Raw genomic sequence first — 22,490 nt, forward strand, 5'->3', positions numbered from 1 at the left:
TGAATAGAAGTTGGTCCTTTTCTGCCGCCGACCGTCCCGTTATGTTGTAGGAGTCCCCAGAAGTCCTCCCTCTTGTCCCCACAACTGAGGCCCAGAACAACAGGATACCTCTTGTCTTGTAGCCTTACTTGATCTCAGTTGAGACTTGTCTTGGTTACTCCTGTAGAGTTGCCTGCATCTTCTACCTCTCACAAGCCTCCCATCTTGTGACCCTACTTTGATTCTACTTTTCTACAAAGACTTCTAAAACATTGTGCAATACTTTTACTTACCTACAAGAAGTGCTTCAGCTCACCTAGACTTTTGCCCAATTGACATTGGCTGGCCTGGCTCCTTGAATGACTCTTCTCTCTTCTGATTGTGTGTTGGTACCTTCCTTCCAGGAAAGGGTTAACTTACTTTGCATTGGGGGTTTCTAAAGTACTTACCTGCTTCCGAATATTTGTGTGATCTCTTGCTTTATTCTGAAATCTCTTTACTTTAACACTCATTTCAGTAGTGCTCTAAAATGTACCAGTGATATATTAATGTCCACAGTGTCCTAGCTATTTAAGTCACCTGAGGTTGTAGGAAGTGTGTGTGCCATCCCAAATGGGTATTTGCTCATTTAAAGAAACTAAGAGTGTGCATTTTGGAATGTATTTGTGTGTTACTATTATATTGCCCCTTCGGAAGAAGGCTTATCCAACCTGAATCTAAAATAAAGTAATAATTGTTTAATCAAGAAACCCTGTGTGAAAGAGTTTATTTGGATACTTGTCACTGTGAATCTCTGTAACCACCCTACTGCTCACATTGAGACAAGCCTGGCTTCTCAGCCACACTATCAACCTGTGCAGTGGAGTAACTTTGCTGAAAATGTTGGGGGTGGGGGGCAGGGATGGGTTGGAGGGAGGGCGGGTGGGTGGTGGCTGTTAGGGATCGTTTCGGCCAAATTGTTTGATCAAATTTGGTTGAATGCTAGATTTGACTGAATTTGGTCAAAACCATTAGTTCGAAGCCCTAAGATACTAAAAATGAAGAGCTGGGGTTGCGGGGGTGTCCCCATGTTCGGTATTTTTGACTTTGGCAGTTGCGGAGGTGTCCCTCGCTTCCTCAGCATTGGTGGCAGTGGACCCAACAAAAAAAAGGAAAAAGTGACACGTCAGCGTCAGATCCGACCCGCGTTAGATGGGGGGACATAGGTTTGGTTTTTTGTACCGAGGTAAAAACGTATTCGCAACGAAAATCACTACGGTCAATTTCGCTGTGATTTTGTACCTCGGTCAAACAACCTAAATCCCTGATGGATAACACGAGACTACATTTCAAAAAAACATCCTACTTGAATTGGGAAATGTACAGAAGTAACAGACACTCAGTACTTCAAAGAGACATAGAATAACAATGAACAGGCAGGGGTATAAGAGTATTACATATGCACGTGTGTTGTGCAAAAATTGGTGAATTGTGTACCAAATTAAAAGAAAATATTGATGTCAAAAACTGTGATAATGAGATCTTACACTATGGTAATACCGGTTTATAGTCATAATGTAGAAAAAAAAATGTCGACTTACAAAAATGTAGAAAACGATGTCGAAAACCTATACATATAATGAAAAGAGTCAATTTTTCGAAAAGAAAATGTCGAAAAAAAATGTCAATTAGCACTATCAATAAATAAATAAACAAGAAGAGTATAATTTACTAGGTGGGTACCCCCCAACCCCCCTCACCCAACACCCCCCGGACACCCCCCCACCACCCTCTCACCCCTCATACTCAACACATTTTAATTATATATATATATATTTATTTTTTGAAAAATTCGAAAAAATGTAGAAAAAATTCAACATTGTTTTTCGACATTATTGTTTTCTAAAAAAAAAATGGACATTTTGACTTTCTACATTATTGCTTTCTACATTATGACTGACCACCGGTAATACCCTATAGTTATCAGAGTTCTCCAATTGCTCTTTAAAAGGTGTTCAACAACTGAAGCTATACATTCTTTAGAAAAAACCCTTTTTATATTTTTTGTAGAACTCACTATCAGGCGACAGTGAGAAATACAGTCTGTGTTTGTTTGTATACTAACCCTCGATAACATGTTTTCTGTATTTGTGATATGTTGTGAATCATGTTTTTAAATATTATATTTTTGTAATGAGGAAACTATTTTTGTGAATTAAATGTATCAAAAGTTTCCCATACACAATCACAAGAGTCATTTGAGTCATTTAGCTATATGATGACATGGGTCATCTATATGTCACTTGGTGTGGTCTGAAAATTGAAAAACAGGAGAAGGGGGTGGTCCGTATTTCACATGTGCTTTATGCTGTAACACTAGACTAGTACACCACAAGAGTCCATTGCTGACGCTTTGTTATAACTTTCATAAGGCCTATCTTTAAAATTCAATTGGGCCCCCACACATCTCCAGCCAGCCTGCCATGCCCCCAGTGACACAACATAACATTCACAAACTGAATTCCAATAGAACATACAAACAATGCATCATTTATCATTCATTCAGACACAAACGTCAACACACATATGCTTGCCCCCTCCCACCCCCCCTTGATCCCTGAAATTTGGGCTAAGTTGACTTGACTTAGCTGAACTATAAAGCAATGGCCGAAATGTCAGCAATTCCCTTGATTTTTCCTTTCATTCAAAGGCAGAAGCCATTGGTTAACGCAGTGCAGTGGGTGACCAAGTATACTTGGTATCAATGTTTAAATGCCATATATCTCCAAACTAGGGTTCTGCACAGCACCTTATATGTGTGCGTGCTGATAGATTATTTCTACAAGATTCTGAATGATTAAAATTAAGGTAGGTTTTCCTGTGTTCAAATGGCTCCAAGCTGTGGAGTACCAAGCGGGCAAAGCAAGGAAGCGAGCTGCCCCCCATGGTTCATTTAAGAGCCAGACCGGGCCATTTTTCAGTGGGGCAACTCTCTTTCGCACATCAAAGAAGGTGCCCAACGGTAAAGGTGTCCCGCTGGCAGGACAATGTGTGCTGAGCAATTCCTGCTCAGCACACTCATTGTCCTGGCAGCAGGAACCCTGAGCAGTTGAAGGAGCGCTTAGGCTGGGTGCCTACTGTTCTCAGGCTTCACTCCACCAATTTCATCATTACGATTAACACTTACACTACAAGTCAATCCTATCCAACCCGGACATATCTTGGTACCCGGTTGGCGTCCGTTTAGTGAAACAAAAGGAGATATTTTTGTTACTGAGTGAGGCATAACACCATTCCATTGCCACACCATTCCTCTCAAAGCCTCACCCCACTGTAACCCTGATATCATTTATTTATTTATACGACACTACTAAACCAAAAGGTATCTGGGCGCAGGTTTACAGGTTGAAATGGACGTACAAGTGGTGTCATTTTCATTTAACAAGATGCATACAGAAACAATATTTACATGTTAGAATTGAAGTACAGGTAGTTAAATTATCAGTTTACAGAGTACATACAGTAATAAGAAGAGGCAGATTAAAGTGCAACGCAAGAGTGGTGCCAGGCATGGCATATTTACAGTGCAGGGGTGCTCTAGGTTTCTTACAGGGTCATTAGTCTGGTACTAGGGTCCTTGTTATTCCTGTGAAAATAGCCAAGTTTTTACTTTTTTACGGAAGGTTCAGTAAGTCGTCTCAGTTCTAAGGTCTGGTGGCAGTGAATTCCAGAGTTTGGCCGCTAGGATTGGAAAGCTCATACCACCTGTTATTTCCAATTTGTATCTGGGTACAATTCGTTTGTTGAACTGGGAGGCTCTGGTAGGTCTGTTTGATTGGTTCTTGGTGAATTTACAGTTTAAGTATTTGGGGGATTTGTTCGCCAGGCACTTGTGGGTTAAGGATAGTGTTTTAAAGGCGATCCTGTTTTTCACTGGGAGCCAATGTACCATTTGATTGATTGATTTATTTATAGAGCGCTTTACACCAAGGCGCTGCCATTTGTCTAGTGGGAGTAAAGTGGTTGGCTTTGGGAATGTTGAGGGCCGCTCTTAATGCGCTACTTTGTAATACTTGTAATTTGTTAAGATTAAAGCAGCTTGTGCCAATATGTAGAGCATTACAGTAATCAAGTCTTGATAATATCAAGTCTCTAGCCAAGGTGATACAGCTGACCGAGGAGAGGAATGGCCTGCAAGCGGTAATGAGTTTAGCTGTATACGCTACTGAGGCGGCTGTGGCATTAATTTGTTTGGTTAGAGAGAGTGTTGAGTCCTGGTAGATACCCAGCGTTTTGACTTCTTTTGCTACTTTGATGGTAATATTGTCAATAACAAAAGGACTAACTGTTCTGGCAGTTTGTTTAAACGGTTTTGGGATCCAATCAATATCTCGGTTTTGTCGTCGTTAAGACAAAGGCCATGTATGGCCATCCAAGCCTGAATGATTTGGTAATTTTCGCTTAAGCGTTTAGAGTCCGTGTCATAACCTGAGAGGGCTATGAGTATTTGGGTGTCATCTGCATAATTAGTGTAGGTGACACCCAAACTGTCAAGGTGGTCAAATAGGGGCTTTGTAAAAATATTATACAAAGTAGGAGCGACGCTGGATCACTGGGGAACTCCACACTGAACAGGCGCCGGCTCAACCATTGCTGTTGGAGCAAAGACTCATTGTCCTATTGGAGAGGAAGGATTTGATCTATGATGTGGCTTTAGCAGAGAAGTGTGCCTCTGAAGTCAAATGTTTGCACAGGACCTTGTGGTTGACCAGGTCAAAGGCCGCAGATAGGTCTAGTAAGAGAAGGGGGGCTATGGTACCTTTATCCTTTAATTCATACATTTGTATTTTAAGGTCAATGTGTGCCGATTATGTGAAAGTGACCTGGTCTAAAGCCTGACTGGCAAATACCTAGAAGATTATAAGATTTAAGATAGTTTGGATTTGCAGATATGCTGCCTTGTCTAGAATTTTCAGAAGGAAGGTTACAGTGGTTATGGGCCAGTAGTTACTAAGTGTATTAGAGTCTAATGTCGGTTTCTTTAGGAGTGGACGGACCCATGCATCCTTGAGATTGGTAGGGACTGTACTCGTTTCAAATGAGGCGTTTATTTGGATGGTGATGAAGGGAGCAAGCTCCACGACAACCTATTTGATAAGAGTGGCAGGACAAATATCCCCGACATTTTCATGGTTTAAGGCTTTCAATTATTTTAATCACTTCAGGTCCCGAAACTGGTGCAAACTGAAATGGGGTGGGCTGATTCGACGTGGAGTCTGAGTGCTCAAAACATTGGGCATCTGATGAAAGGCTACATTTTTTAGTGTCAATTTTAGTTTGAAGGAGCGAGACTTTGTCCAACAGTGCTTGTTGGATATTTGAGCACCAGGTGGAGTCTTTTATACAGTGTTCCTGCAGAGTAACTGGAATTTCTAATTCTCCAAGGATGGAAAATAATTATTTTGTTCCTGATTTAGCCTTGCTAATTCTTGCATTGCAAGTGTCACTTTTGGTTTTGTGGATAGCGGTTTTGTAGTTGTTAGAGGTTTTTTTTAACCAGGCCCCTTCAGCTTTTCTCTTAATCTTACGTAGACTTTTTAGGCTTGTATTGAACCAATTATTTAGATGAGCCGCCTGTCTAGCTTTGCGCATTTTCAGTGGGGCTACCTGGTCTACAGCCTATTGTTGTTGGAGTAGGTTAGGTGTACTGATAATAGGGTTGACAAATGGTAGTATGCTTTCTGAAGTCATATTTTGTTTATTTCTAATGAGAGCTGGCGGGGCCATACTGTGGCCATGCTCTGCAATGGGCTGGTCCTATATGGTGAAGGTGATCACATGGTGGTCAGACCAGACACAAGGATTGTTAGTAAGAATCTTATGGTTACAATTAAGATCTGCAATCCAGTCGAGTGTTTGACCTTTGTTGTGGGTTGGATTAGTAATATGGTTTAGGAAACAGAGTTCACTGATGGTATTGGCTAAGGCATTGTTATCTTTAGGGTCATTAACCCCTAGATTAAGGTCTCCCAGTAAAATGATCTTAGAGCTTGATTTAACATTATTGGTGAGGAGCTGGGTGATTTCTTGATCCAGAGATGATACTGGACCATATGGTCTGTATAGGAGATGTATAGTGAAGGTTGACTTAGCTGAGATCGTTAGTTTCTAGGAAAGGAGTTCCCATGAGGTGAATGTTTGGATGTTGAACGTTTTCATTACACCCAGTTGTTTTTTAGCGATCAGTGCTACTCCATCTCCTCTCGCATTTTCTCTGTCTGTTCTTAGAATCATATAATAATCTGGTATGGCCAATGATAAAGCCGGGCCAGCTGCCGCATGCAGCCAAGTTTCAGAAATGGCTAGAATGTCCAGTTTGTTGGTTACGATAAGATCAGCAATGTCATGTGCTGTGAGGGATCTCACATTAATGAGACCACCATGATAAGTGGTAACTCTGATTTAGGTAGGTCCAAGTTGGTCTGAGTGGGCACAGTAACTGGTAGGAGATTGGGGTGTGCTCGCCACTTACTGCCAAACATGGGTACTAGTTGCATTGGTAGTGGGATAGGAAGTGGGGGTTTCCTGTTATATTTCGGAGTCCTCCGTTTGGTGGAATACTTGTGGGTTTGTTTGGCGTTCTTGTAATGATTCTTTTTATGGAGATATGTATCCATGGCTGGAATCGTAGTCTGGTGTTCCTTATAGTAGGTGGGCAAGGTATGTTGGGTGTAGGACGGGTGGCACATTTCTTTATCCATTGGGAAGGTGTGAGTGGAGGATTGTCATTGGGGATACTGTGTGGTGAGAATGTGGTTACATTGTTGAACTATGGAAAAGCGGAAGCAAGTTGGTAAGTTATATAGAATGGGTGGGAGGAGGCGACCTCTGCATACCTAAGGTTGACCCAGAGGTGTTATGCCCATCCTGTGTTGTCAGAGTCATGACTATGGACTTGAGACTTCTCTGCCGCTGATGGATTTGTCTAGTGGTAGCTAGGGCAAAGGTTTATTTTTTACAACTATTAGACTAAGTAGCAGGAATATGAACAGTATACATTTGGGAACAATATAGCGGTATATCATGAGCAGGCGTACCTCCGACTTCTGTGGTATACTACAGTCTCACGATACTAATTTTGGTGATCTCTTGGCATGTATAATTGCTGATAGAGGCAGCGGCTTGTAAGGAGATTAAATGAATGCGCGTATATCCAAATGTATGTGGGTAGTGTTCTCCTCATGAGCATCTAAAATAGATACTAACCGTGGGTGTGGGTGATACTAACATTCTACATGAGGAAGTATGCTAAACATGCTAGCGGTCGGTAGTATTACTTTAGGGTCTGTAGCAGTACACACATACAATTGTTACATGCCTGAGTAATCACTATGAGCATACCGTTGTGACAGTGTATACAGACATGAATCTGAAGCAGATTTATCATAGTGGTTTACCGTTAGCGGGTGAGCTAGCTAGATATGAGGTGCACTGGTAGCAACGTTAGGCAGGTACATGATAAAAGAGTCTAGGGGCAGCAGGTCCGATAAGTGGGCTACTCAGGTCAATAATGAGATGGTCCTGAGAGATTGGCATAGTACTGTGAGGATAGTCCGCTGTGCTGCACTTCCGGCATGGACAGGCACAGACAGGGGGCCTTGAATCGCGGGCCTTAATTCAAAGGGCCTGCTTCTGCCTGCCGGCGGCCTGGAATAGCCTACAGATAAGGTCTTCTGTGTACAGCTGCTAGGCAACAGTAGTAAACAGACTGTGTTGCTGAGTCGCAGATGCCCCGGCCATTTTGTAGAAAGACAAATTGGCTGGATTTGGCTACTTCTTATGGATTCTGGATCGTAGCTTCACAATTGTTCATAGCCAACTGAATACCTCCCTTCAAAAACCTATCTTCTCGTTCCACTTATCCATTAGCCCTGGGATGATAACGCCATGCGATTGTGCAAAATGCTAAACCGCGTCCAAAATGTCCTCCGTGTTCGAATAAAAATTGCAGACCATTATCCGTCACAATTTCTGTGGGAAACCCTTCACGTAAATAAACGATTAAAAAAACACCAATTATGCCGTCGTAGCCTCCTTCAACCCCTTCCATTCTATCCACTTTGAATGATAATACACCATGTGATGCCTTCACCTAAACCCGGAATGGGACCCATCAAGTCCACCGCCACTTTTTTTCCATGGTTCTTCCGGTACCCGCACTGGACGAAGTGGCTCTCCCGCACCACTTTGCAATTGTCACTCGCCAGACAAACATTACATTTGCTTTGCTTCCTAGCCACACTGCAATCCGTAGCCGGCCACCAGGAACCCTGTTATTCATGCCACAATGTCCTTGGTGAGCAATATCAATTAGTCTCTCTCGAATACCTTCAGGGGGAATCTCCTTTTGCCCCCTCCTGAGCCTTCCCTCCAGGTCCCGACAAACAACTCTCATAGAACCAATCAAACTTCCTCTAACTCATTCCTACCTGGCAAACCTTCCGCAGTCCATTCCTTCGCCCTACCGAGTACTGTTTCCTTTCCTTCTGCTACCTTCCAAGTCACTTCATCCAAGGCGCCCACCACCATTACAACCTCGTGCACCTTCCCTACAATTTAATTTTCACCATCCATACGGAGATGAGAGACAATCTGCCACCACATTTTCGCTGCCCAGAACATAGCACATTTGAAAGGCATAATTCTTTGAATCCCAACATCCACTTCGGAATTCTGGGCGGCCCTTTGCCCAGCCCCCTCCAGCGAACATTTGCACTAGCATCCCATGTATGGTTATCTCCGATGGTCCTGGTGGCGAAAAACAATGGGAAGATTTGTTTGTGTGTTGATTTAAGGGAGCTTAACAAAAACATCTTGGTGGAAAGGCACCAGTTATCAGTCATATCGGAAGCGTCCTCTATTTTGGGAGAGTCTAGTTGGTTCACCGTTATGAATTTATCGGCAGCATTTCATCAAGTACCACTATCCCAAGAATGTCAGGATGTCACAGACTTCATCACACCGGAGGGAACCTTCAAATACCTAAGGATGCCTTTTGGGTTGGCATCGGCTGCAGCTGTGTTTCAGCAAATGATGGAGAAAGTGTTGAAGGAGTCAGCAATGTGATTGTGTCCCAAGATGATATTCTAATTTTTGCTGATTGTTTGGAACAACATGATAAGAGTGTTGAAGTGTGTGTTGGAGAAACTGGGTGAAGCTGGCCTGACAGCACAGCGTATCAAATGTAAAATTGGAGTGCGCAAGGTGGAATATTTAGGACACAAGATCTCGGCACAAGGGATCTCTCCCAAGTACAGTTTAGTAGAGAGTATAAGTAAGGCCCCTGCACTGCAGGATAGAGATCAATTGAGGTCCTTTATAGGAACGGTGGTGTTCTATCATACATTTGACAGTCATTTTGCAACTATGGTTGTTAAAAAAGGCCCCATTTTTCAGTGGTCGGATGAGTGTAAGGAAGCCTTCGAGAGAATTAAGTAAGGAATTGCTAAGGCTCCTTCATTGGGAGGGTTTATGAGTGGTCAGAAGACCGTGTTGACAGTGGATGCCAGTTTGCTAGGTTGGGGAGCATCAGTGTTGCAAATAGATGGTGGGAAGGAGGAGCATGTGATTGCATTTGCGTCTAGACCGTTGAAGGGGGCTGTGCTATGTTGTTTTATATTCACTGTTAAGGGGGAAGATGTGTTGCTTTCTGTTTGGTTTGCTGTGTTCCAGAACCACAGAGCAGATGAAGGGGAGCGGAGGCTGGGTGCCTGCTGCTCTCAGTCTTCACTTAACATACTGTTCCCCTACCTTCCGCCTGTCGTATATCCCTTAGCGTATTAGCCGCCAGTTGGAGCTGAAGGCACCTCATCTGGAGGCAAGTGTGCTGTACAGTGAGCATGCAAGGAGCCATCAGGACCAGAAGGTGTTGGAGCCAGCATGCCAAGGTGGTCGAGTTGGTGAGAAATTGCCCCACCGCCCTGCAGAGGGACAGGAGACTCTTGGGCATGGGAACACCCACTGAGCGGCCGTGTTCCAATGCACCCCTAGGAACACCAGACCCTGGGATGGGCACAACTGCCACTATTGCCAATCTCTGGCAGGAGTGCACCACCCCCTCGGGTGACCCCACCCTCAGCAGCCAGTCATCCAAATAAGGGTATAAATGAGGACCTCCAAGTAGAGAAGGACGACCACTGCGTTCGTCAACTTCGTGAAGACACAAGGGGCCGAGTTCAGTACATCTTGTACTGAAAATAGTACAACAATCGTGAACCGCAGAAACTACTGATGCGGTTGGTAGAGTGGTACATGCAGGTACGCATCCTTAAGGTCCAGGGAACACATCCAGTCCCCTGCACACACAGAATCTGCTATGTGCGCGGGCGTAATCATTTTAAGCGTTCTAGCGGTAAAGACAGATTCAGGAATGACCGGTCCAGGACTTCCCTCAGGACAGCCTGGTTGTTCTTGGGTAACGCAAAAATACTGGAATAGTATCCGGTGCCTCTGTCTGAAAGAGGAACCGGTAACATTGTCTGCATCGGCAAGAGCAAAAGGACCTTCATGTAAAAGAGCTGGGGACCTGATCTGACAAAGAGGAGACGATGGTAGAGGAAGAGGAAGACTAAAGCCCATGGAGACTACGGATAGGATCCATGGGTTGTTGAAAAGACACTTCCAGGGCTCCTGGAAAAGAGCCAAACAGCCCCCCACGGGCGAACTGTGTTCCCCGACCTGGACGTCAATGCTTCGTGGCGTCAGAGGGGGGAGTTTAGGAAGGTGAGCGGAAAAACCTACGCCAAGTCCTGTGCTGCTTCCTCCTGTTGTCGCTGGGCGACCCGTCAGGCCTCCGTGTACCGCGGTCCCAAAACCCCTGGAAGCCAGAGAAAAAGCAGGGTTTGAACTCGGTCCTGCCCTGAGGCTGAGGGAAGAACTTCTGGCCTGACTTTGTCAGGATGGCCCAGGACTTGGCAGTTTGAGTGGAGGTTTTCTTCTCTCAACTCGTCATCGGTTGGCGAATGAAATCCAAGATCCACTCCTGCACGTCAGATGAAAACTTGATGGCATGCATCCACGCTGTCCTTCTCATCTCGGCACCAAGGCACATCCCTCTGCTGGCTGTGTCGATGTGGGAGTCCGAAGACTCCATGAGGTCCTGCGCAATGGCCCGTGCATCTGTCAGACCGGCCTTGAAGGAGGCTTGCTTGCCCGAATGAAGGTCGGGCAGAAATTCCCCAAGCTCCCGCCACAGCTTCTGGTTAGCTGCAGCCAAGAGGGTGTCTACATTAACTTGCTGAAGATGCAGTCCTCTCCTCCTTCGGAAGACAAGGAAGATGACGGTTATGAATATAATTAAAATAATGAGGCTGCAGCCACAACTGAAGAATACGGAGGCAGGTGGGAGGACAGGAGGATCGTCTCCCTGTTCATCAGCCTGAACCTGCTGTCCAGCTTCTTGTTCATCTGGGCATTGGCCCTGTGCTTCTCCCAGACCTTTCTCGCCACCTGCAGGACATCCTTCTGAAGAGGGATGCCAGACCGGATAGTGATGTGCTTACCCAAAACCTCTGCAAGCACTCCAGACTCCTGGGGGGCTTCCTCAGGCATAGGGACCCCCCCAAGAACTCTGCCAGGCCCTGCTCTGATGGCAGCTATGAAACGGTCTTAATGGATGCCGAGGGTTAATCGTCCTGGGTGTCATCACCCCCCAACCCCGTCTTTTCAGACTAAGGGGAGTCCGGCCCTGGGACAAAGGTGCCAACGGGGTCCCTCAATCACCGAAGATAGGGCCAACGGCTGTTGAGGGGGGAGGTGTTAGTGGTACAGGAGGTGGAGTGCTCTTAACCGGTAGGGCCTAGACCAGGGGAAGGACTGGCACTGGAACCGGCAGAGCTGGAGGAACGTGAGAAGTACCCAGAGGCGGCGGCCGGGGAAGCCACATGGGGGATGACCTCTCACTACATCCTTCAGGAGCCCCTTCATCTGAGGGGAATGCATGAGGAAGAGTATGTGCTCGAAGAAGTGGTCCTCGCTAGCCGCCGGGTCCCTAGGGGGGTGGCCTTCCGAGGCGCTGGGCCTCTGCTCCTGGTCAAAGCACTGAGGCGCCTGGGGCATATAGCCATAAGGCTGTGATGGGTTGATATATCCCCGAGGAGACCAGATGCCTGTATCGTACAATGCACTGCTTCGCTTGGGCCTGTAACTATGGGCCCGGGGGCATTTCCTGAAGTAGTTAGGCGGCCCCTGCAAGGGGCTTATTGCTGAATTAGCTTATGTATTAACTACCTGTGTAGCGTCTCCGGATCCGACTATTGTTCTGAAAATTCTCAAAATCTCTTCCATCTTTACTTATTCCTGAAATTGTGCTTTTTCATGTTCTGGAAGATGCCTTGAAGTTATTCTACCTTTTCTGAATTGAAATTGTACCATTGTGGTGCCCGCACTTCACTTCATCCTCACTGTTTTCACTAGGAACACGTAAAGTGCCAGTCCCGCCCACAAAATAGACATCTCCCAAACAGTTCTGGTGCCTGCTCAGCCAGGGGCCACTAAGTTCCAAGGAGTCACAAAGATATTCGTTGAGGGGAGACCCCACCTCACAAGCGGGTCTTGCACCACCTCTGGGTGGAGATCTCTAATCTGCGTAGGGCATCTGCCTCTGAATTCTCCCTGGGAAGGTGGAGGGGCTGTACAAGTACATGAGGTTAAATGGGCAATTCCCACAGTTCCATCGCTAGTGAGACGAGCCGAGGGGACTGTCCTACTTGCATGAGAAAAGGGACTGATGAAGGGGCATGAGGAGGCAGAGGCGAGGCCCTTCATACGCACAGTTTAAGTAAAAATAAAAAGGACAAGAAATTGGGTGCTGCAAAAATGCTCCAATTCCGTCCCATAGGACTGAATGTCCCAGCAGTATGGAGAAAAGGGACGAGAGCTGAGCACAAATAGGGAAGTGCAGCCCATGCCTGTGAAGCCCTCAGACTGATCTATTTTCACCCTGCTACCCTAGGGTGACATTTGAACTTTCAGTGAAAAAAGGCCCTCTTCCTGCTCCTACCTGCAAGGCAAAAACCTCGGGGTCATCTTCGACTCCACACTCTCCTTCTCTCCTCATATATCTGACGTCTCTAAGCGGCCTCTCTTGGCCCTCTTCCTGCTCCTACCTGCAAGGCAAAAAACCTCGGGGTCATCATCGACTCCACACTCTCCTTCTCTCCTCATATATCTGACATCTCTAAGAAGTCACATTACCAGCTGCACCTCCTGAGAGGTATTCTTCCCTTCCTCTCCTTCCCCCAGAAGCTCACTGTCTCCCGAGCCCTGGTTCTCTCGAAGCTGGACTACTGTAACAGCCTCTATCTTAATCTGCCTGCCTCCACTCTCCGCCCTCTGCAACTCATCCAGAACAGAACTGCGAGACTTGTCCTTGGCCTCAAGCCCAGGGACCGTATCTCTCCAGGACTGAAATCTCTACACTGGCTCCCAGTGGCTGCGAGGATTAAGTTCAAAACCCTCTGCATTGTCCACAAGGCCTTCTGGGGCCTGGGGCCTAAATACCTTCAACTCTCTCTTCCTAAATATCTTCCTTCCCGAGCCCTACGCTCATCCGTCTCCAACTTCCTCAGGGTCAGCCGCTTCTCGAAGCAACAAGCTGGGGGTAGATCTCTCTCCGCGGCAGGGGCCTCCCTCTGGAACAGCCTTCCTGCCTCCCTGAAACTTGAGGAGAACCATCTCCGGTTCCGGAAGCACCTCAAAACCTTCCTCTTCACTTCTGCTTTCTCTCTCCCTTGCTAAATTCTTCACCAAAACTGCACTGATTCTGCAACTGGGCCACTCTCACCGACCTCGGTCCTGGGCCCAGTCACTCTTCACTTGCACTGCCTCCCTGGCAACCCCTGCACTGCGGGACTGTCTCTGTATCACTACAGCCCCCACCCCCCCAGCACTTGTCTGCACTTACCTTGCACTTGCCACCAGCTGGCCCTATTTATTTATTATTTTATTTATATTCTACTTATTTGTACTGCACTCCCCCCCCCTCCCCCTTGCACTTTTTCCCTTCCCCCTACCCCTGCACTTGCGCGGTCTGAATGACACCTGGCCTACTAGGATTGTTGTCTGTCTTCCCCTTGTTCCCCCCTCCCTGCCTCGTCGCGCCTTGAAACACTTGTGTATAGGCGCGTTACAAATGCCATATCATATCATATAAAGAATAATGAGCTAAAAGGGCAAACTGGCAAAGGTGCCTAGTAAATTTACGAATGAATAAGGTTTCAACCTACACAGAAGTGGACTCAAGAGACTTGGAGCTTTCCTGGCCTTTCATATTTTAGACACAACTTGTGTCTCCAGTCATGCTCCAGGATTCCATAATTATGGAAATTGAACATGTCAGGCAGGGTACAGACAATTCTAGATGTAGGTCTATTCATGACACAAAGATTGCACACTGAATGGGGTGCAAATCCCAGGGTTGCAGAGGACAAAACAATGTTCTGGATCCAGGTTTACATCACTGATTTCTCGCAGTGTTAAGAAAAGTATATATTTTGAAATAATGCTTTCTAGTGACCACACATTAAGTCACATAAAGGAGCTACCTACGTGCCCACCCTAAATAAGTAGTGTTGGTTTTTATTCAAATGGAAATTATCAACTCATGACACATAGAATATGATTAATGCGGACATTAAATGGTTACTAGATTATTTACCAGTCATGTTTATGAACCCGAGCTTGAGGTGGAAGTAACCTAGAAAAAAGGTACTTAAGATGGCGGCTAGCTTAAACAATCAAAATGGGAAAAGCTCCTTTTATGCATTGGTGTCAAAGATTTTATGATAAATGATACATATACATACACACAACTACTAATTGAAAGTAAACCGAAACTAGTTAGATTAACATTTACCAAAGCGTGGGTCTAGCCTTGGATCTAGCCAAGAGGTGCTTTTGTTCTTATGATTAATGTAGTAAATCTCTCCATCCTGGGTCATAGCTTGCTCCCATCCATCAGGCAAGGGGCCTGCAATAGGAAAAGGAATGAAAACTAGTTAGTGCTCTGTATGATCAGAAAAAAAAATAATAATTAGTCAGAGAATGAATTGGTACCATCCCTTTCAAAAAGCATTACTTTCCTGGTTTGGTCATTAATTCTAATGACGTATGAAGTTATCATGGAGTCATGCAAGTCAAGAGAAACAGTTTACCAATACGTTACATCAATTAGACAATCTTCTAAAATATGATCTTTAATAAATATTGCTGCTGCAGATCTTATTGGGAGGTACATTGCTGGAAAAAGCAGCATGCTTGAAATGTACATGTTCATTTTCATGTTATGACACTCACGATTTGTATCTAATGCTTCGAGCAAACGTTTGGGAGACTTTTCAGATGAGACTGCATGTGTAACTGTTAGGGGACACAAGAAAGCGGTCACCAGAACACAGCTCCTAAATCCCTAAGTGCAAAAGTCACCAAGAGAAACCAAACTGCTACAAAACATTGTTTTTGAGAAACATGCCTAAAAGAGGCATAAGGTGGACAATAAACCACTGACCAAGCAGAGACAAATATAGCAAATAAAAGTAAGGGGGGCAGTCATGTGGCAAAGATTCAGCCCCAAACTTCATGTATTAGAAAAAGATCCAGAAAAGGAGTTCAGTTGGAACAGACAAAAGGTTAACGTAAACCCCACACACTTGAATCCCCCCCTTTTCAGTGAAAAGGCAGGTATGGGATGGGTGGATATAAAGGAAGTTAGCGTGGCATGGGAAGCCAGGCAGTGTGAAGTGAAGAACAACCTCAGACAATGAAATTAATCAAAAGAGCAGTAAGAATGAAGGAAGGCGAAATCTACATCACGGAGCCTTTACGTGAACAGGTAAAAAAGAGGGCTGTTGAAGAGACGCTGATTTAGCACCAGAAGAACTCTGACCACTGACAGACAACCGTGGCCATTACCTCTAAATAACAGAACAATGGGGACCCGGAAAAGAACCTCCCACCACCGGGATAATTACAGTTGGAAAAAGAAAACACCTAATTGGGAGTACTCACAAAGTCACTAGTCCAGCTACTGTCTTCATTGACACACTAATGCAAACAACATTTTCCAAAAAAATGTATACATAGTTATTTTTTGTCAAACATTCACAAAAATCAAAAAAACATTTCTCAAATGTACACAACATAAAATACACAAACAAAACATATGGGCACTGAAATAGTGAAGGTGTTAGTAAATGAGTGACAAATACTCCTGCTCAGCCAATATTTCTGAACCTTCTGTTGACCCATGTACAGGTTTGGATCTAGTCTGCGTGTATAATCTCAAAATGTCACGTACTTACTAATTAATAAGTTACTGTATCGACAGTTTGGCAAATGCAGGAACACAGGTGCATACTTCCAAAGTTTATAGCGTTACTGTGAACATCTTAAACCCCTAGTACAATCATGACTTAGATGTACAAGGGAACAAACTATACAGGTCGACACATCTGCGTTTCTGCCTATACAAACAGGGGTCTGATCAAACAATCATACCCCTTAATTTCCCATAAGACCTTCATCAGGACAAAAGTTCGTTCAACCCCATTCACTAAATAACTCTTTGCACCATTTCGTATGTTTCATTATTTTATTTTATGTACATTTGAGAAAAACCTGAGAATTATTGGGAAAAAATAAAGATGTATATTTTTGGATAAAAGTTGCGTTTGCATTAGAGTGTCAAGGAAGTCAATAGAGCTGGACTAGTGACTCATGAGTACTACTAATTAGGTGGTGTGTTTTTGAAAACTCCCCCTCAATCCTTCGATATAATCTGGGAGCAAAGGGATAGATTGCAGGGCAAAATGCTGGGTTAGCTAGTTTCTACAGTTCCGCTAGACATGTGCCGCAACAGAGGAATCACAGTTCACAAACTCAAAAAACTCAGTGGCCAGATTGTCTGTTGGAGCTTACTCTTGTGAGATTTGGAAACACAACTTTAAGCAGCCGCCAAAACCAGGAAGAAGTCTAATATTAATATTTGAAAGCAAATACAAAGCCAAACTTGAGGGAGTGAAAGACAAAATGTTTTAACAACCAATTAGTGATAAAGTCCTATCATGTCAAATTAATTAAGTGCTTGCGAAGTAGGGGTAATTATGACATGTGGCTCTGAGTGATTACTTTAAACTTAAGGGTGAACTTTGAAACAAATTTGAGATTAAAAGAGTCAAACTTGGCTAGGGTATGAACCAAGGTAACGAAAAGGTGTTAGAAAAAAGCAATAATGAGATGCAGCAGGTGATCACTGTGTCCTGGAAAAGACGTAGGTTACCATAGCACAGCCCAAACACTGAACCTGCTCCTCGATCCCTATGCAAACTAGTTTGCAAAGTTAACAGAGAATGGAGGATCTTAGCACAAGATCGAACCAATAAGGAAATAATGACAAAAGCCAAAAGTCCCCCAGAGAAGAAAGATTAGGGGCTATCAATAGACATGAAGGATGGCGCTAAAGGGACAAGGGAATGAAGGAGAAGGAATGAACATGCAGGAAAAAAAAGTAGACGAACTGGAAACAAGTGAACCCTTTTATGGAGGAAGATATTAGACACAGGGCAGGCATAGCTCGAATATGCAGCTTCGAAATTTAGGATTTGAAATACAGTATTGATGAGCAGGATGATCGACTGGGTTTCAGGCGCTCTCAAGCAAGCAAGAGCTAGCTCTGTGGAACATGGAGCTAGTACATAGTGTGCTACAAGTATAACTTCCAAATGAGATCCTTTACACACTGTCCCAAATACAGAGTTATCATATAGGTTGTATGGTACTAGTTGGCCTGAGGAGTCAAAACAACATCCTGGGAGTTATTGGTGCCAACTTATCAGATTCCTCTAAGCTACAAGGGGGCCTAAATTTCTCCACGCTCCTAGCAATTTCACACAGTTCATACATCTGTTACAGCAGACAGATCTCAAATAGGAGGTACTCTATATAGAATAGTACGTTTGAGTGTTCCCTTTTAAAACCAAATAAAATTGAGGATGTAGTGTGAAGGAGAGGTGGTAGAAAAAGGACCTTGAATTAGAACCAGATGGCACGCTGAAGTTACTTTTTCCAAATTGAAATAACATATATCCACAATTGGTGCTACAGGGAGATAAAAAAAAGCACCATAAACAACAAGACTGGTTTGTTTGAGTGCCACAGCAGTGATAAGGACCATTGTCACAAATCTCCTCACAAGAACAAAAACAGTAAAGTGATAAAGAATATAAGAAAACATGAAAGCAAAAGCTTGGCTTTTAAGACCACGGAAATAGGGACTAGCTGGGCTATTTGCGAGTTGCATGCTGACCACTGATTGATGCAATGGGGGGCTCTGAGTATTTTCTCCCCACAGCTTTTTACGAATGTTTTATGTTTTTAAGCTTAAGTGAATTATGGAATAATGAATTGTATTTTTATCTTAACTTTTCCATCCACGATTCATAAATGTCCAATATCGTACGTCTTTTTTATTGCTCTGTTGCATGTGTTTTGGGACTTTTACAGCCTAGTGCCACACAAATAAAAAATACAAATAAATATCAGGCAAAAAAAAAAAAAACACACAGGGTTGAAGGTTGAGAAATTTGAGACTGAAGTTTAAATTCTGAAAAACTCAGCAATCCAAAAAAGGAAAACTAATGACAAAAGGCAACACAAAATACTAACAGGCAACCCCAGACAACATGAACTGTGGGAAGCAGCTTAAAAAAGTGATATGCCATTTACTTTTAAGTACTATACTCCCCACTTAATCTTCGAGATACTGAAAGTTGACAACATGAATAAGCTCTGACCCCCAATTGGGGCCCGCATTAAGACTGATGTTTTCAATTTTCGAGCATTTAACATTGCAATTGTGTGTGCATACGATGTGCTTTCTTTTAATATTTTTTTTAAGCACTTCTAGACATGTAAACTGCTTTCAGTGATTATTGTTGCGTCTTCCCTCAAACCTGATGTATAGTTCTTATGAGAAAGAACTGTCCACTTTGTGTTCCTTTACTCCACAATCAACGGTCATTTATAACACGCTTAATACCGAAGAGGTTTCTAAGCACGGACCCGGAATTCAAACCTGTGTTGCTCTGAGTCGTCTTGCCTCCAAGACAAGCGGGTTGCCACTGAGCTATTCTACCAGTGCCAACTTCGAAACTAAGAAACTTCAAAGCTATTCTATAATACCACCTTTTCATAATAAGTTGGGCTACTAAAAGGTATTAAAAAAACGTGCGTTTGTGTGTTCCGTGAAATTATAAAGCTAGACCCACCAACTGGTGTACATTTTGCACAGAGAATAAAACCAAAATCCCAAGAGGGAAGGTAATCCCTATGTTGAATCACAACACTCCAGCAGACGTATCCAAAGAACGTAGCACTGTTTTAAACAACCACCATTTTCTTGCATATTATGAGAACCAAAACATTAATTTTAACATAAATACAGTAATTGAATGCAACTACAGCATTATCACATTAAAGTTAATACAATAATACATACAACCGGCTAAAATATCAAATCAGAATGCAAAATGTTGAATTGTTATACAAATGTCAGCCATGCATTCATAAGCTTTTTTCCAAGACAACTTTTGACTTCTATTCCTCAGAGTTAATCAAAAACCTCTACACATTAAATGACAGATGTACTACTCCCATTCACACCTCAGGCTAAATACGCTTGAAAGTTAATGCAGCAAGATCTACAACAATGAAGAGAAGGCTAGAACGCTGAAACTATTTGTCCAAAATTGAAAATAGTGTTTAAGGATTATGTTATTTATTGTCCTCATTGTTACAGATGTTGCAGAATAACTTCCTAGAGAAGCGGAGTCTGTTGTGAGGTGTGAATAGAAAATCGCAGTAAATGCTCATTTAATGTCTGGAGTCATATGTATGAACTAAGAATATAAGTGAACCAAGAATATAAGAAAAGTGAAACTTTTTTTTTTTTTGTTTTACAAAGGCAGGAACACTGCAGGTATACAAATAAATATACATTCCGATTTGATATGGTAGCTAGTATTACACATTTTTGTAAAACCTTTAATGAGAGGTGTTCTGTGCACTATATTCTGACAGTCTTGTTTTTTGAGCATTGGGACATATTTAGCAAGCCCCAGCAATGTAATGTGGGTTTAAAAATGCTTCAAAGAAAACTTTGCACCTGAAACGTGAAAATAACATTGCTAAACATGCCCCAACCACAAGACTGACAGACTATACTACACGGATTATTCCTTAAATGTAGTGGTCTGCAGTCTTGAGAAAGGACTGTTCATTAAGCTATGCATAAAGTAGCACTACCCTATAAGACAAATGCAATTTTCAGGAGTACAAATCATGCATTTTGGTGATTTACATACCCACAATGCCTTGTGGGTATGAACTGGAAGCGCACTTCCAGTGATGGTTACTAGATGGGTTGTGGCATGCGTGACCTGGCTCAAATGGATTGTTCTACTATCACATTTCAGGTGAACGTTTTATTTGAAGCCATTTCAAACCCACCATAACATTGCTGGGGTTGCTGTATATAGTAGGACTATGCAGGAGTGACGATCCAACCTTTTTTAAAAATTACAGGGATTTGAAATAATATCGCAAGACGAGAAGAAAAAGCTGGGCAAATGTAGTCATACTGATGCGAGGAAACAAAAATACAAGTATGTTGCAAATACAATTATAATCTTCTGAAAGAAAACTGGAGATAGAACAAACGAGCACAGTGCATCTTCCAGAATTTTAGGGAAAAAGAATAAGTGAAAGGACAGCAAGAGGGGAGCTGCAGCAAAAAGGGTGATGGATCATCAGATAACGGAAAGATGGCTTAGAATGTTAACCTACACCACAATGCTCCTTAGAGTACCTACTGGGAAATACTGTTATCAAACTAGGGAGGGGTAGCTGAAAAGGAAAGAAATCTTGAAGGTCGTACAGATTAGATGCATCAGATGGTACCGGAAGGAGGAGGCGAATGGTATATGTACACAAGGTAATTGGCGAAGAGGCACAGAGCTCGTTACATCAAATCACATCTTCTATGGCACCAAAACGTCCCGTTATAGGGGACAACATTCAGCAAGCTTATTTCTTGGCGATTTTTTCAGTGTCTGTTGCAGCAACAGCTACTTCATGGCAGCAGAATAATAAGGAAGGCTTGCGTGGGGACAAAGGACAGAGAAGGGATGAAGGGAAGAAGGAACACGAATTGTCAGGGTTACAATAACCATATACACTATGTACCTAATATTCCTATTTTACAAGTGCAATAGGTTTCAGATTAAGTTGGCCACTAAATCCTTAGGCACTTTCACCATGGGTTTGTAAAATGTTCCAAGTTGCGTGTAAGGGTCCAGCTAAGTGCGATTGATGATACAAAAGCCAAAATAGCTGGTAAACCAGTGTCGACCCAGGTGTAAGGGGTTTGTATTCATGTGCAGAAGGTTAAAAGATTGTTTGAAAATGTAGGTTTTTAGACGCTTTCTTAAATTTGTTTGGTCCTCTTATGGTTTTCAGAGGTCCGGGTAAGATTGTTCCCGAGTGTAGATACTTGGAATGTTTAAGTCTTTCCTCTGTGTCTGAGCCACTTGGCTGTGGCGGGGCAGGAGTTTCTTGCTGTCTATCTATGCTTCCTTTTTGGCTATTTGTTATTTTATGTTACGGTACTGGGATTTATATCATGCTGTGCTGTCATTTGCATAGTTTCTAGATGCTCTGGCGGTTGTGAAAGAGGATGTGGATTAGGTTAGTGGGGAGAGGAAATGCAAGGTAGCTTTGCCATTGTGCCGATGTGTGCAGATTCGAGCTACCCTGAGCCAACATGTTGGTCAGTATGTAGGTGTTGTGTAGGGAGCATGAAGGCATTTGTGTATTTGTGTCCTTAGGGGGGGCATGTGTGCCCAGGGTGCTGAAATGCATTGGCCAGAGCTGTGGAAAAATTGTTGTAGAGGTGTAGCAATCTTGGTTGGGCGGGTTCGATTGCCATGTCTCGGCTGCTTGGTCAATGTGTATATGGTCTGTTGAAACATTGAATTTGGGTGTGTTAGTGCATGGAGAAGTCAGACTTCGATCGGCAGCTTCGTGTGGGTCGCAGACACTTCTTAAACCACTTTTAGAAAATCACAACATGGCGCTGCAAGACATAGAAAGGACTGAAAATCATTAAAAGGCATTATAAGTCAAAACAACACTTACTTCTGACCACCCACAGATAACTTCCATTTCACTTCTCATTTTACCAACATCAATCTCAAATAAATACAGTTTACCCGATGTTCAACTGGGAATTGGCAAATGAGGGAAATTGTGCCATCAAAAGGCTCTACTCGTTACAATATGCTATAAAAGAGGTATACACTGTTGGTTCGGGAAATTGCTGCTCGATATGAGATGAAGAACCCGGGCACCCATGAAAGTCAAGGTAAGGATGCCAAGGATGAAAGAAATCGTGTTAGGGGTGGGTGAGGCAAGGAGATATT

The 22,490-nt window shown here is 43.5% G+C and overlaps 1 protein-coding gene across 2 annotated transcripts in view; it reads right to left on the bottom strand.

Annotated features, from left to right (window-relative positions):
• The window catches only part of YAP1 (Yes1 associated transcriptional regulator), a 538,742-nt gene that overhangs the window by 250,710 nt on the left and 265,542 nt on the right, over positions 1-22,490 (bottom strand). For both annotated transcript variants that reach the window (XM_069639074.1, XM_069639075.1), the window contains exon 4: positions 14,873-14,986. In XM_069639074.1, the coding sequence (XP_069495175.1) occupies positions 14,873-14,986 (114 nt within the window). The remainder of the gene's footprint in view (positions 1-14,872; positions 14,987-22,490) is intronic.

The sequence above is a fragment of the Ambystoma mexicanum genome, chromosome 7q, assembly GCF_040938575.1.
Source record: "Ambystoma mexicanum isolate Mex_15411 chromosome 7q, UKY_AmexF1_1, whole genome shotgun sequence".
Lineage (NCBI taxonomy): Eukaryota > Metazoa > Chordata > Amphibia > Caudata > Ambystomatidae > Ambystoma > Ambystoma mexicanum.